At 33.7% G+C, this 16,493-nt stretch overlaps 1 protein-coding gene across 4 annotated transcripts in view; it reads right to left on the reverse strand.

Annotated features, from left to right (window-relative positions):
- Nucleotides 1-16,493, reverse strand: part of FGFR1OP2 (FGFR1 oncogene partner 2) — a 32,636-nt gene that overhangs the window by 12,509 nt on the left and 3,634 nt on the right. For all 4 annotated transcript variants that reach the window (XM_074268783.1, XM_074268781.1, XM_074268784.1 and 1 more), the window contains exons 2-4: nucleotides 8,316-8,452; nucleotides 4,555-4,672; nucleotides 76-218 (exon numbers count right to left, since the gene is read on the reverse strand). In XM_074268783.1, coding sequence (XP_074124884.1) covers nucleotides 76-218; nucleotides 4,555-4,672; nucleotides 8,316-8,450 — 396 coding nt within the window. In that variant the 5' untranslated portion in view covers nucleotides 8,451-8,452. The remainder of the gene's footprint in view (nucleotides 1-75; nucleotides 219-4,554; nucleotides 4,673-8,315; nucleotides 8,453-16,493) is intronic.

Genomic DNA, 16,493 nt, shown 5'->3' on the forward strand with positions numbered 1-16,493 from the left:
ATGATTAAATGAGGCTACTGTTATTCATGAGTGGTGTTTTGTTTTTTTCGATATGAACAAAAAGAAAAAAATTACCTTGGAATGTTGCTCCTTTAACTTCATAATAATACCTGGGTCATCTTTTTTGCTGGCCATTAGCAATCTAAACATCTGCTCTCGGTATTTGCTCATTATGAGTTCTAAAGCAGACTGGTGTTCTTCAAGAGATGTGCGTAATTCTATCAAAAAATCAAAATACATTTTATTCAAATTTTAAAATAAAAAGACAAAGTAATTCTTTTGATACCAAAAAAAAAAAAAAAAAACCCATCCCAAATCATTTTCTAAAATCAAGATGTCTTTTGTTAAAATTTGAGGAAAATACAAATTAAAAAAAAAAAAAAGAATTTACTCATCAATTGATTATTTTACTCTATAAAAAGAAGGTGAAGATGACTGAAATAACTGGCTGACTGAGCAGTATCCTTTCCCTACAAGAAAGAAGCTTACTAAACACTGTATCTTTAATGGATGGTATTAAGGAACTTTAAAGATGGGTAGCAGAAATTTGACTGTCAGCAAAGAGCAGTTTAATATCATCACTAGAAGATACCAACAACACTACAATTTCAGAGGTATGACTTGCCCCTCTTGACACGTGCCTTGGTCACAAATATTTCCCTTGTTGTATAACCTATGCATGCACCTATGCAGGTCCATATTTCTCACTAAAGGTATGTATGTGTGTATGTGTGTGTATATATGAAGGATACATAAAAGGGAAGGCAATAAAAATGAGTCTAGAAGGAAGAGAAGCATTTCAAAATATTAATATATGGAAGCAATCCATTAAAATCATGAATTAAGAATTAGACCAATTACCTCTAATGATTTCTTTAAATTCAGATTCTTCTGATTCTATAAAATTACCACCTTGTACTTGTCTTGTTTCCATGTCTTTACTTATAACATTTTCTATACCTAGAATGCATGGTTCTCAGATACAATACTCTTTTTATCTTTTAAAGCATAGCTCAAATACCATCTGTATATCTTCCTCTATGAGATCTTTTTCTTCTTTGAACCACATAGGACACTTTATCTGTGACTTTTTTGCACTTACCATACATTGTGTCAGTTTGTTCATGTGCATTATCTTCTCCTTAGAATGTATACTTCACTGAACTATAACCTAAAGGCAGGATTTCATATCTTTGTTATCTCCCTCAGGACCTAGCACAGTACCTTGCATACAGTAGAAACTTTATAAATCCAAAGCAAAGAACCCAGCATTATTTGTACTATTTTTTGGGAGAGAGAGATAAAGGTCTGCCAGTGATGCTGACTACTAATAGGCTCTGAAGTGCAGGCAGAGAAGAAAAGAAAAAGGTTATCAGGAAGAAGGTTTAATTCTTTGTTGCCTCTGCTAATGTGCAGAAAACGGAATGGGCATGAAGCCTAATATGTTTTGAAAATAAACCTGCAGGCGAAAGTAGAATTAGGAGGAAAAAAATTATGATTCTCAAACCCTTACAATTTTGTATGTGTCTCCATTACTTTATTAAAAAAAAAAACATTCTCCAAGATCATTAATGAACTTGCTGGCAAAATTCCATGCTTATGACAAAAATTCAAATTTCTTTATATCAGAGTTAACTTCAAATTTTTTCTTGGATTGAATCATATCTTGTGATAAGCAAAAACATCCAATACAGTAATTGAATCTGACAATGTATACATTATGCTGCCCTGTAAGTCCTCTGCTTGTTTTTAAGGGAAAAGAACATTTATTTGTTCTTTTAATTACTTAGGCTTCAACTCCCTTTTTTGGGCAATTCTGTCATTTACCTGGTGGTAGTTCTATATTCTCTCAGGTCTTTATCTTTTTGTCTTAGCTCCTTGCCATTTCTCTTAGACCAGTCTAGAATCCTTCCAGGATAATCTGATACTGAAGATCACTTCCCTTCCTCTCCTTCTTTTTCTGCTTGAGATTCCTAGACCCCATTGAGCTGTTGCTAGCTCAAACATCTTGGAATTAAAAGAAGTGCCTTCCTCTATTCCACCACCATATCTTACCATTCACCTTGCTACCTCCTCATAAAGACCTCCAAGACTTACCATCTGCCCTGACAACATCTAGCACTCTCTAGTCAGCAGCTGATCCTTAGTATTGCCAGGCTTTTCAATCTGCCCTGGAGCTGAAATGTCTTATGATACTACTTACTCTTAACTAGTTAAAGTGTGTGTTCTTTGAGATCAGGGACTATTAAGCTTGTGCTATTTGTATCTTCTGTGCTTATCACTGAGTGTACCATTTTGGACCCTTTTACCTGCAATCTTTTTTGCATATGACACCACACTCTAAATCCCCCTCCAATTACTATTGATTGAGCTATGTTGGAGTACAAGAGTGATACATTCAGAAATGTGCTTCAGCAAAATCCCTTTGGCATGATTGTGGAAGATACCTTAGAGAGGGAGAAACTTGAGGCAAAGAGACCAATTTTTAATAGAGGGAAGATCTGATGAAGGTCTAAATTAGATATTGTGGGGGAAAATGAGTGAATAGATATGTGTGGTAAAGGAGAATTAGGAGTAAAGGATGGCTCTGAGGATGTGAAGCTGAGTGCCTTGAAGAATAGTGGTACCCTTAATAGAAATAGAGAAATTTGGAACTCTATTTGGGATATGTTGAGTTTGAAATGCCTACAGTGCCTTCAATTCAAAATGTCTAGGTGATGTGGAAATGGAGCTCAAGAGAACCAGGACTGGATAGTAAATTTAGGAATTATTTGCATAGAGAGGCTAATTGAACCCATGGGAATTTATAAGGACATTAAGAGAACGTAGAGAGAGAAGAGAATATATCTTGTAATACCTTCACATAAGGATGATAACACAGCAAAATAGAATGAGGAGTTGCCAAACAATTTGGAAGAGAACCACGAGTGACCGTTTCATAAAAATCCAGAGAGAAAAGACTATCTAAGAGGTGTGAAGAGTGTCAAATCCTATAGGGGATATAGGACTTTTCAAGGAGGATAAGGACTGAGAAAAGGCCATTAGATTTGTCAATTATAAGCTGTTATGTTTATTATATATCACATATTTATGTTATAATTATAATACTTTGGAGAGAACAGTTTCAGCTAAATGATAGGAGTCAGAAGCTAAAATGGAAGGGACTGAAAAGTGAATGACAATGATTGGGCAAATTATGGTGTATGAATGTGATGGACCACTTTTGTGTTATAAAAAATGATGAAGGGGATGATTTCAAAAAAGCCTGAGACCTTTATGAATTGATGCAAAGTGAACTGACCAGAATTAGAAGAAAAAATTATACAGAAACAGCAAGATTGTAAAAATAATCCATGATCCACTACAATTTCAAACAATTCTTAATGAAAAAAAAAAATGCTATAAACTCCAGATAGAGAAATTATGGACTCAAAGAACATAGATGGAAGCATACTTTTTTCTTTTCTTTGTCTTTTTTTTCCCCTTTTATTACATGAATAATGTCAACATATATTTTGTATGGCTTCATTTATACAAAGTGGGTATTTTAATTCTTGCCTTCTCAAGGAGAAGGAGAAAAAGTAAAGAAAAAAAAATGAATAAGAAGAGAGAAAGTATGCAGTAGATGAGACTTATTCAGGCATGGATTGGACTACATTGCCACTGAATTCCATTCTAATTCTAAAATTCTATGATACTTTAAAATAATGCAAAACAAAGCAGAACCAGAAAAAATATATTCTACTATATAACTATATGGGGGAAATAAATGCTAACAAGTGGACAAAAAATTCTGATATAAACTTTAAGAGTGACAAAAATATTATGACATTTAAAGTACGAAATTATTTTTTTAAAAAGTAAATAATTACAAAGCAAGTTCAATTAGCTGTATCAAAATTTCTTTATATTCAATCATTACCAAAATTTACTGATTTAATTTAAATTGAGAAAATAATCCAGTCTTCACTTGGGTCACCAGCTTAAACTATCGCTAAGATCATGGAATAATACAATACTCATATTCAAAGATGCAGCAGCAGGACCAGTCTAGATATTTTTTCTAGAAGCATGTAGAACCCACTTCTAATGTTAAATTCAGTCAGAAAATAGGCTGGAAGAATAAGCAAACTTAAAAGAAAAACCCAAAGGAATCCCACTATAAAAAACTATTATGGTGGAAGATACTCAAGACACAAAATCCAGTGGTTCTTTTTGTAGTGTAGTCAGAAATTGAATGGATGCCCCTCAGTTAGGAAATGGCTGAATAAGTTATGGTATATGAATGTAATGGAATATTTTTGTTTTATAAAAAATGATGAGCAGGCTAATTTCAGAAAAACCTGGAAAGACTCACATGAACTAATAGTGATTGAAGTAGAACCAAAAGAATATTGTATAAAGGAATAAGAAGATTATAGGATAGGATATCAACTCTAATGGATGTGGCTCTTTTCAATAATGAGGTGATTCGAGGTAATTCTAATAGATCTGAGATGGAAAGAGCCATCCCCATCCAGAGAGAGAACTATGGAGGATTCACTCTGAATTTACCTTTATTTTCTTGCTGCAATTCTCTGATTTGTCTGTTTTCTTGCTGAATTCCCATAACTAATGTAGATCGTGGTCGGTGTCTTGCAACTTCATTAAGCTCTTGAATTTCTTCTTGATACTAATTGTAAAAGTTGAAGAAAAATCATTTCACAAAAGAAATATTCATTTTTAAAAAAAGTTAGAACCTAATTTTTTTTCTGTCCATTACTATTTTTTACAAATCAATAAGCATCTTACTCTTTGAATGGCCTTTTTTGGAAGAGTGAGAACAGTGAATGAGAAGGTCATGTGCTATGATTTTACTGACATTCACGAACTCATGGTGAAATTTCCCTTCTTTCTACATATATATAATTTAGCAACTCATCTACACCTTATAAAAAGCTGCCTTGTGCACTGAGAGATTAATTTCCTTGCCCGTGATTATAAGACTAGCATATGCTTAAGGCAAGACTAGATAGAACCTAGGTTTTTTTTAAGAGGTTAAATGCTACCCTTGTATACACTATAGCACAAACCCTCTGTGCAATATTCCTATAATCCATGCAAATAAGACAAAATATTCTTGGTTCTTTTTTTATACAATTATTATTGCTAAGTTAAATAGGTAGAGAAATGTATTAACCATTTCACAAAATTACAGCAACAAACTATAAATGTTAGTCTGTTGCACTAATTCCAGTTTGTTAGAAGCTATTATACTACATGACCCTCTTTATGTATTCTCTACTAAATTTCTGAAGTAAACTATATTTTATTTTTGACTTACATTAAGAAATTAGAGTGGCATTCCTGAAAAGTTTCCAAAGCCTTCAAAGGAAAACTTTTGACTTATCTTCAAAGTTTGCTGGGAATTATAGTTCATTACTTGTGTTAATTTGCAGTACTTTTTTTTGACAATGATATCAGTCTATTATTGGGGTGATGTGATTTCATTTGATTACTGGGGACAAAGGAAAAAATTTCCAAGCCTATTGAACTCAATTCTCTAAGGACTGCTCCTGGAACTCTGATTTGGGAATTTGCTGTTAGTGGAACCAAGCTGCAAAATTATATTTTAATAGTACATAATTTGACCTTACATGATATTAAAATCTGAAAATCTCAATGCTGAGAGATTTTGTAAAATGAGGATTTCCTCCTTTTAAAATTCTACAACCAAGAAACTGAATCAAATTTATAATAAATAAGAGCAATTCCCAAAATGACTGGGATATAAACAGGTTGTTTTAAAAAAAAAAAAATCAAAGCTATCAAATTATATGAAAATGCTCTAAGTCACTAATAATCAAAGAAATGAAAATCAGAAGAACTCTTAAGATACTATGTTACGTCCATCAGATGCTAAGACAACAAAAAAAGGAAAATGACAAATGCTGGAAGAGAGATGGGGTACACTAATACACAGTTGGTAGAGTTATGAACTGATCCTACCCTTCTGGAGTACAATTTGGAACTATATCTAAAGAGATTTAAGCCATGTATATTTTTTGAACCAGCAATACTGCTTATTATGTCTATAGTACAAGGAAATCAAAGAAAAAAAAAAAAGGACCTGTAAGTGCAAAAACACTAAAGTTACTCTTTGTTGTAGCAAAGAAACATCAGAAACTGAGGGGATGTGCATCAACTAACTGGTGAATGGCTCTAATAAATTATGGTATATGGATGTGACAGAATATTACTATGTTGTATTAAAAAAAATTTTTTTTCAGAAAAACTTGGGAAGACTTACATGAAATAGTAGAGAATGTTGAATACAATCAGAAGAAAAATTTGCACAGAAACAGTCAGGACTGTAGCTCTGATCAATGCAAAGATCCGTGACAAATCCAGAGGACTCATGATGAAAAATATTATCTACTTACAAACACAAAATGGACTCAAGAGTGCAAACTGAAACATTTTTTCTCTTAAAATTCTTGTTTTAATTCTACTTTCACTCCATCCAGAACATGGCTAATATGTGGAAATATGTTTTGAATGACTTCAAATGTATGATGGATATTGCAGGGTTAGCTAGATGGGCCTAAAGTCAGGAAAATCTGTGTTCACATCTAGCCTCACATACTTACTAATTGTGTAACCCTGGGCAATTCACTTTACCCTATTTCCCTCAGTTTCTTCATCTGTAAAAATGATCTGGAAAAGGAAATGGCAAATTATCTAGTATCTTTGCCAAGAAAACCTCAAAAGGGAATCATGAAAAATCAGATATAGCTGAACAACAATAACAACTTCTTGCCTTCTCTATGGGTGGGGAGGGGCAGAGAAAGGAAGGAAAACTAGAACTGAAAATAAAAATAAAATTTAAAAAAAGGAAAAAAGTTCTAAAATTTTAGAATTCTATGAATTGAATTTAATTAAAATTATAAATACTCAAAATGCATTAAATGATATCCAGGGACCTCTGAAAAAGAGAGATAAGAAAGTACTGCACTATATTTTGGAGTTTCAGAGCTGAAGAACTGGATAGGCTAAGAATCTCCCACCAATCTAAATTATCATACTATCAACCATATCCTAAGGTCTTATTGGGATTCCTTCTCTTTTTGCCCTACCAAGCACATAGAAAGAGAAAGATTGTGCATTAACATGGGGATGATGTGTCTTTCGTATTTGAGCTGGAACTCCAAAGGCTTGTTCCCATTTATACCAGTTGTTTAGATTCTATATAGTAATATAATATTGATTATAGGTACTATAGATTTATTTTTATGAATTGGCCTGGGAACTAACTACTATTTTGCCAAGGGAAAATATACTCTTTATAATTTTAAAATGAATCTTTTATAAGAAGGGAATAGTGAAAAGGTGAATAACTTTTCCCAGGACAAAAGAATAACTATTAGGAAACATAGTAGAACACTGAAGTATGTATTAAAATAATTTCTAGCACTGGAAATACTATCCCTCTGGCACACTACTAGTTGCAAACATCCTATTTAAAATATGAGAAAATGTGCATGTGTATTTGCAACATTTTAAGTGCATCCTGCTTTAGAGCCCAGGTTTCTAAAGAATCCATATCCTAGAGAGGTCTGCCAACAATGAAAAATTGTAACAGTACTTCTTCTAACTGAATTTTTATTGACTACAAAAATGCATTATTGTGTAAAACTATTATTAAAAAGAATTACCTAATCACTCTTCATCATAAGCAGTATCAATTTCTCGTACTTTCATAAAGGAATGTCAGCAGGAACAAAAATATATTATCTTGTCAAATTATAAAAGCATATAGGTTATAATAAGAGGCAACACAGGAGATCTGATATAAAGACCTCTGAAAGCTGAGGATTCTAGTTCACATATTGCATCTGAAACTGACTGCCAATGTAAACTCACAGAAGGGAAGTCACTGAATCTTCCTACATTTCAGTTTTCTCTTCTACAAATGAAGGGTTTGAATTAGGTAGCTTTGAAAGTCACTTACCAGCTTTAGTTTTATGACCCTATCAACTTCATTTGGTAGAAAAAAAAAGACTATTTGTACCCAAATATATTAAAATTGAACATAAACATTAATTAAATGCTACGAGTTATATATGCCAATGTTTAAAATTAAGATCTTAATTGACAATGTCAAACTACTTTTAAGTTCTAGGATTGCTAAGAAAGACTTAACATTTCTAAACTAAAATGATTCTTAGCTCACAGGTCCTGGATATGACTCTCTAGCAATAGTTTGCCCATTTCTACATCTCAAAACAAACCTAAAATGTCTTTTATAGTGAAGTAATATAAAAAGATGTACAAACCTGTTTCATTGCTTCTACTCGTTTGTTGAGAGCTGTAGTTTGTTCAATCAGAGATTCTGCTGCATTGTCATGGTCTCTTAATCGTTCAACAAGTGCTTTAGCATCTGCAAGAGCTTTTTCAATTGTGCAGCTCATTTCTAAAGGATTGGGAATAACATTAAGTCAAATCAAGTTTGTGCTTTCAGTTTTTATATTATCTTACATAAAGTTAACATCAAACTTATTTCCATTTTTTTGTTGACATTTAGTTATAGACTCTAAAACAATATTATATGAAGAGTTCATTCACTAGGGAAAAAAAGAGCACCTCCATGTGATAAATAATATCTTTGTTATTCTCTTTTAACCATATCTTTAGGTTTATTTTATAAAAAACAAAAAACCCCATCACTTATGGATTATAAAATGAAGGTGCAGTACTATCTAGGACCAAAATATGACCACTGAGTCATTCTAAAACACACAGTAAACCTAACTGTAGCTTATTCCCACCATTTACATTCTCTGCTAATACTCACCTGTACAAAAGAAACTTGCTGGAAAAAGCTTTGAGAAATAGCCAGTGGGGACCAAGGTACCTTATTTTATTTCAATGAAGCTTTCACAGCTGTACAGTCATTCTTTTATTCTGCTCTAATTTTAATATCACATTCTATGCAATAATTACTTCTAGCCTTTTCTTCCCAAAACTATGACATTGTTTCCAGTCCTTTATTGAAGGAGAGTGGAGAGAATGCAATCATTTGTCAGCTTTCCTCTTCCTTTCTCTTCCTAACTCAACCCCCCCCCCCTTCCTCATCAACTGTTCCTTCCTTCGTGACTTCTGTCTCATATATATACTTTCCTTACCCTAATATTCTTCAATGATAAAAGATAAGAGCAAAACCTGAGGGAAGTTGTGGAGTTATGTCTTGGCAGAGATTTCAGACAGACAGTTAAAGTGAAGTTAGGGGGAGGAATATGCAAGATGACAGAATAGCAAGAAGAACTATAGAAAGCTCTCCCTCAAAAAATTCCTTCTAAGAGATCTAGAAAACAAACCAAGTTGAATTTGATCATGAAAACTAAGTTATAGTAAGAATCACAGGGAGTTTTTCCATCCCACCACAAAATAGGGAGGCAAAGAAGTCTGTGGGCAGTGGTAACAGGAGCTAAACTTGAACATTCTAGCACAGGGAGAGGATCAGGGTAAGAAGTCTCAAATCTGGTACAGAGGGGTCTAACCTTATGTAGGGTATAAAACATCTACCAGCTGACAGTACTATTGACCTGCATCCAGTTCCTAGTAACAGATTGGGGGTAGACTGAGAAGACCTACTGCATTTTAGGGTGAAGAGCCTTTGCTGGCCTTTTGACTGTATGCTGATCAAGTTATATATTCATGAGCAAGCAGCATCTGTGTGACACAGGCATCTCAATTCTAGGTTCTAACCTCATCAGAGGAACAACCAGAGCAGGAATACTAAACCAAAGGAAAGCTGGCAATTCTTTCTCTGAACCAGCAGAGTTTTGAATAGTGGCTGAATGGAACAGAAGTCTATTAAAACAATAAAGTGGACATGTCCACAGGCCTGTTGCTCAGTCCCGGGGCAGGGACTTTTCCCTGGATCAGACCACTATGGGAGCACTGAATAGCTGCTTATTGGGTCACCAATTTAAACTATCCCTGAGATGACAGAATAATACAATACTCATACTCAAGAAGCAGCAGTAGGACCAGTCTAGGTATTTCTTCTAGAAGCGTGCAGAACCCACTTGTAATGTTAAATATAGTCAGGAAGAGAAGACGGAGACGGAGAAGGAGAAGGAGAAGGAGGAGAAGGAGGAGGAGAAGGAGAAGGAGAAAGAGAAGGAGAAGGAGAAGGAGAAGGAGAAGGAGAAGGAGAAGGAGAAGGAGAAGGAGAAGGAGAAGGAGAAGGAGAAGGAGAAGGAGAAGGAGAAGGAGAAGGAGAAGGAGAAGGAGGAGGAGGAGGAGGAGAAAGAGGAGGAGGAGGAAGAAGAAGAAGGAGGAGGAGGAGGAAGAGGAGGAGGAGGAGGAGGAAGAAGAAGGAGGAGTAGGAAGAAGGAAGAAGAAGAGGAGGAGGAGGAAGAAACCCAAAGATATACCACCATAAAAAGCTATTATGGTGAAAGAGACATAAAAGCCAGCGGCTCTTTTTGTAATAGTAAGGAACTAGAAATTCAGTGGATGCCCCTCAGTTGGGAAATGACTAAATAAGTTATGGTATAAGAATGTAATGGAATATTATTGTACTGTAAGGAAAGGATGAGTTTACTGATTCCAGAAAAGCCTGGACTTACATGAACTGATGCTGAAGTAAATAGAACCAAAAAAAAAAAAAAACAAGATTATGTGATGATCAACTGTGATAAATGTGTTTCTTTTCAACAAAGGAGTGATTCAAGGCAATTCCAATAGACTTGAGATGGAAAGAGCCATCCCTATTGAGAGAAAGAACTATGGAGACTGAATGTGAATTTTCACCTTTCTATTGTTGTTTGCTTTTTCTTATTTTTTTCCTTTTCTGATCTGCTTTTTCTTGTCCAACATGATAAATATGGATATGTTTAGAAAAACTGTACACATTTAATGTATATTGGACTGCTTGCTATCTTGGGGGGAGGGAGAGAAAGGGAGAAAAATTTGGAACACAAGGTTCTGCAAAGGAGAATGTTGGAAACTCTTTTTGCATGTATTTGAAAAATAAAATACTATTAAAAAAATTAAAAGCAAACATAACCCCTTCAAATAGAATGGACCAAGCAGAAGCTAAAGACTCCATGAGACAAGTAATTTAAAAAATACAATCAAAAGACTGAAAATAAACCAAGGAAAGCTAATTTAAGAATCACTGGACTATCTGAAAAATTACTAAAAGAGCATATATATATATGTATATATATATGTATATATATATGTATGTGTATATACCTATCCTCCCCCCCATTATTTTTTAAATTAAAAAATTTTAATTTAATTTTATTATTTTTATTTAAAGTTATGAATTTTCAATTCTATCCTTTCCTTTCTCTTTACCCTGAGATGGTAAGCAATCAGATATAGGTTATACACGTGTAATTATGTAAAACATTTCCATATTAAGACATTTGTACAAGAAGATTTGAGTAGAAGAAAAAAAAAGAAAGTTAAAAAATAAGTGTGTTTACATTCTATATTCAATCAATATCAGTTCTTTCTCTGAAAGTGGATAGCATGCTTCATCATTAGTCCTTTGAGATTGTCTTGGATCACTATACTGCTGGTAAAAACTAAGTTATTCATAATTCTTCATCAAATAGTATTACTGCTACTGTGTAAGTTGTCCTCCTATTATTGTTCACTTCACTATGTATCAGTTCCTTTCAGTCTTTTCAAGTTTTTATGAAATAATTCTGTCAATTTCTCATAGCAAATAATATTCCATTATGATGATATATCACAGTCATTCCTCCATCATTGGGCATCCCTTTGATTTTCAATTGTTATCACCACAAAGAGTCACTATAAATATTTTTATACAAGGTCCTTTCCCCCTTTTTTTGGACATCTTTAGGATATAGATCTTGTAACGGTATTGCTGGATCAACGAGTAAGGCAAAGTTGTATAGCCCTTTGAGCATAGTTCCAAATTGCTCTCCAGAAAGACTGGATCAATCCACAACTACACAAACAATACATTAATGTTCTAGTTTTCCTACTTTCTCTCCAACAATAGCTTTTTCCTTTTTTGTCATATTAGTCACTCTGAGGAATGAGGTAGTACCTTAGAGGTGCTTTAATACACATTTCTCTGCTCCATAGTGATTTACAGCATTTTTTTTTTTTTTTTAAATATGAGTGCATAGGTGGCTTTAGTTTGTCTGAAAACTTCCTGTTCATATTCTTTGACCATTTATCAACTGGGAAATGACTTATGTTCCTTATATATCTGAGAAATGAAAACTTTATCAGGGATACTTGTTGCAATCTTTCCCCTCCTCATTTTCTGCTTTCCTTATAACACTGGTTGCAATGATTTTGTTTGTGCAACAACTTTTTGATTTTATTATATGTAATCAAAATAATATATTTTATGATATTCTCTATTATCTTCTTTAGTTCTAAATTCTTCCTTTATCCACAAATCTGACAGATAAACTATTCCACACTCTCTTAATTTGCTTATGGCTATTACCTTTTATATGTTAATCATATACCCATTTTGACCATTATCTTGGTACATGATTCAAAGTTACCAATAACTTCAGACTGCTAAATCCAATGGTATTTTTTCTCAGACTTCATTCTTTTTAGCAACTTTGATCCTTTGGACATTATTCTTCTTGTGTTGCTTTGTTTTAGTTCATCTACATCTCTGACTCATTTCCTTCAATGTATTTTGCTGAATCATCATTTATGTCTTGCTCAATAAATATGGGTATCCATATGGCTCTGACAAGAACACTTCTCTCTACACATTCTCTGTCGAACTTTTCAGCTCTAGTGGGTCCAATTATCTTAATGCAGTTGACTCTCAAATTTCCCTCAGCCACCTAGACTAAGCCATTTTTAACCCTTCAATCTTTTCCATGACCCAGATTCAACTGATTACCTTTGTGTAAATTTTGACCCCACATCTTCTACAAACATCCTCTTCTCTGGTTGCATAAGTACCCATTATTCTGAATCAGACTCTCATAATTCTTTGTTTCAACTACAGGAAACTATTGTAGCTTCCTAATTCTTCTTCCTACCTTTGTTTTTTCTTCTAATATACCCTATCCCTAGCTATGAAGATAATCTTCCTAAAGCATAAATTCACTCATACTTTCTTGTTTTAATCTTTTCAGAAAAAAATAGAAACTCCTCAAACAATCATTTAACGTTCTTGGCAATCTTGTGCACATCTTGGCAAACTTTTTTAGATCTACTTCATATCACTTTCCTTCATTCCAACAAACCTGGTTTTCTGACTGTTTCTTCAACTTGGAATTCCATTTCTCTTTCATCCCTTTTCTTCCCACCCCCATTCTATACATCCTCTAGTGATATCCAAGGTAACTATGCAAGACTCGGAAGGCTCCGAATGCCAAGATGGGGCATCCACACTGAGTAATCCTGAGCCCACTTGTGCCAAATCTTTAGTTGGGTCAGCAGATAACTCTCTAGACTTAGTAGCCCAGAACAGGGGTCTGATCTATTCTTGAATCACATCCCAGGAGCAGCACAGCGGAATGGGGCATCCCCTCAGGTATGCAGACCAAATGTCTATAACCTATTTTTTTTTAAAGTTTTTTTAAAAAAATGATACTCATGGGGATCTCCTAATAAGTAGATTCCTGTCTGTCAGTGGGAAAAAAAAAAGTATGCACTGCATTTCATGTCATTGTTTGCTCTGTCCCCATCCCTGAGCTGCCCTGTTCCTGATGGTCTGTCCTGTCCTGTTCTTTAAAGCCATTTGTTTTTTCTCCATTTGGAGTAATTTCAGACGTTCGTTTAGTTGACTGTGAAATGAACTGTATGGCTTCTTTACAGTATTTTTAATTCTTAATAAACACTTTGGAGCTTTGTAAAAAAAAAAAAAAAAAAAAAAAAAAAAAAAAAACTTGGAATTCCATGCTTTGTCTTTCTGCCTTTGCACAGATTATCTATCAATGTGGAAATGTACTCTGTTCACTCTGCCTTTTAAAATCTTTAGTCTCATCTAAAATGCAACTTCCTTCTTGAAGTATTTCTTAATTCATATGCCTCCCCCAATTATTTATGCTTTTTTTTTGCCACTCAAATTATCTACTTTTTATTTAACGGTATGAATGCTGTATTCTTACCAGCTTCCTACTCCTTTCTGCCCCTATTCCCACTTAAGTCTCTGAAGACAGAAACTGTTTTTTTGATATTTGCTGAACCCATAATGCCTTGCATATAATTAAATCACTCAAAATGTCTTAAGTAATAAACTAGTTATGTAGGTAAATATAAGGAAAAGCAGTATAAAGGTTAAGTGCTAGAAATTTTATTGCAAATGCTGATAACAATCAGAGACTAGAGAAATATAATAATAAGACTAGCTAGACTAGCTAGGAAGTCTTCATGGATAGCTCCAAAGTCAGGAAGACCTGTCTCTGACACAAACAATGCCTGGAACAAGATGTGTAAATCACTTAACATCTCAGATCTCCAGGAAGCTCTCTAAATTGCACAACAGTTGTTGATCTGTATTAGAAGGAAGAATTTTCTTGATGGGAGTTCCCTATAACAAAATATTGATAAGTTTCGTTTAAAAAAAGAATACTGTTTTAGTGGGCTAGACTCTAGCTGGTCGTCTGGTACTTAACATACAATAGTATAAAAGATTTATTTCATCATATCAGGGGAGGACATTCAGTAAAGGAATGCAGAATCTCTTGTTTCTGAGGTGCTCATAGTGGTCTACCAGTTAAGCATGAGAGAGGCTGAAATTCCTATAGCTTTTTGTGATCAGGTGAATAGGAAGTGACTCCACTGAGTCCTTAGTTTTTTGAGGCAATTAAATCTTGAGGATGGTTTTAAAACCTTTTAAGGAAAGTAGACCAGCCCTTGTAGATGCTACTCATACCATATATGTAGAGCACTCTGCAAACTTTAAAGAAATTGACATATTATTATTATTTTGGATACATATTATATATTATGAATGAAAAATCAACAACAACAACAAAAAAAAAAAAAACAGAGCTCCACTATATTGTAAAGAATGACAAGTGAAGTGATATAAAATTGCTTTACTTGGACACTTAGTTGCAAATTCTAACATAACCTGACTGCTGTCAATGTTCTCCCCTCAAATAAGATCTCTGAATTTATTTCCAAAGTGGATACTATTTTTACCTTTCATTACATCTTGCATATATTACAGTTATGTTATTTTCCAGTCTATCCTCTAAACTCAAGGACAGAGAATATGGTTAATTTACTTTGATAGCCCATAAAGAACCTAGTAGTATGTCTTGAACACAGTTCAACAAATATTTCTTCAATGAGTGCATTTTGAATACAAAGATTTGCTGTTGACAACCAACAGTCATCATTAACACACTTCTCTGACCAACATTATGTAGAGTGCTGAATAATAAAATGTATTTGACCCCCAAAAAAGTGCAAACACTGGAAGGAACTGTGGATTATAAGAAATATAAGTGACTTTTTAAAAAAAGAAATCACAACGTATCATAATTTCTAAAATTGACTTGAGATGGGCAATTTTAGAAAAATAAAATATTTCAAATCAAATGTTTAACTATGTGGAAACTTCTAAAAATGACTTATTTAATTTCAATAGGGTCTATAAAAACAACCTCCAAGAACAAGATTTGTTGCACAATTTTAGTTGTATCTGACTATTTGTGACCCTATTTAGGATTTTCTTAGCAAAGACACCAGAATGGTTTGCCATTTCAAACACCAGCTCATTTTACAAGATGAGGAAACTGAGGCAAACAGGGTTAAGTTACTTGTTCAGAGTAACACAGCTATTAAGTGCCTGAAGCCAGATTTGAATTCAGGGAGATGAGTCTTCCTGACTCTGGCAAAGCACTCTACCTTCTGTTCATCTAACTTCAGCTATTTTCTAAATAGGGGTTTACTAATTCAGTCCCTTAACTTCTATATTAGATCATTCTAGTTTTGCTTAGGAAAAAGGAAATGCAAAGTAAAAATGTCAAGATATTCTTTCCTTAGATTATTTGCCATAGGGTTTTCTTTTAAAGTAAAGGACAAAACCAAAACCCTATACTAATATCTGACATGTATACAGCAGCTTTACAGTTGGCAAAGAGTTTTATGAGCATTATTTCATTTGAGCAACCATATTTTTTAGGGCAGTCAAAGAAAGCAAGAGATATAGCAGACAGGTGAACAGAAAATGGGGATGTTAAATTTATTACCTTCCTAAAATAAATTATGTAACAGAAATTCATAACTTTATATATCATCTTTTGAATTTATTTTTATACTATAATTTGTTGACTAAGAAAATTTCAATTAGAAAAGGAAAGCTCATAAGTTTTTCAAGCTAACATTTGTATGTCTATTAAGCATATAATCCACTTAAATTTGCTGGCAACTATTTTAAATATCATACTCTTTGTTAGTCTCATGAGTTTCTCTTCAAAATTTGTGACCAAAATACCACAATTAAAAACCAGAATAAAAAAGAAGGA

The sequence above is a fragment of the Sminthopsis crassicaudata genome, chromosome 5 (genome assembly GCF_048593235.1).
Source record: "Sminthopsis crassicaudata isolate SCR6 chromosome 5, ASM4859323v1, whole genome shotgun sequence".
Taxonomy (NCBI): domain Eukaryota; kingdom Metazoa; phylum Chordata; class Mammalia; order Dasyuromorphia; family Dasyuridae; genus Sminthopsis; species Sminthopsis crassicaudata.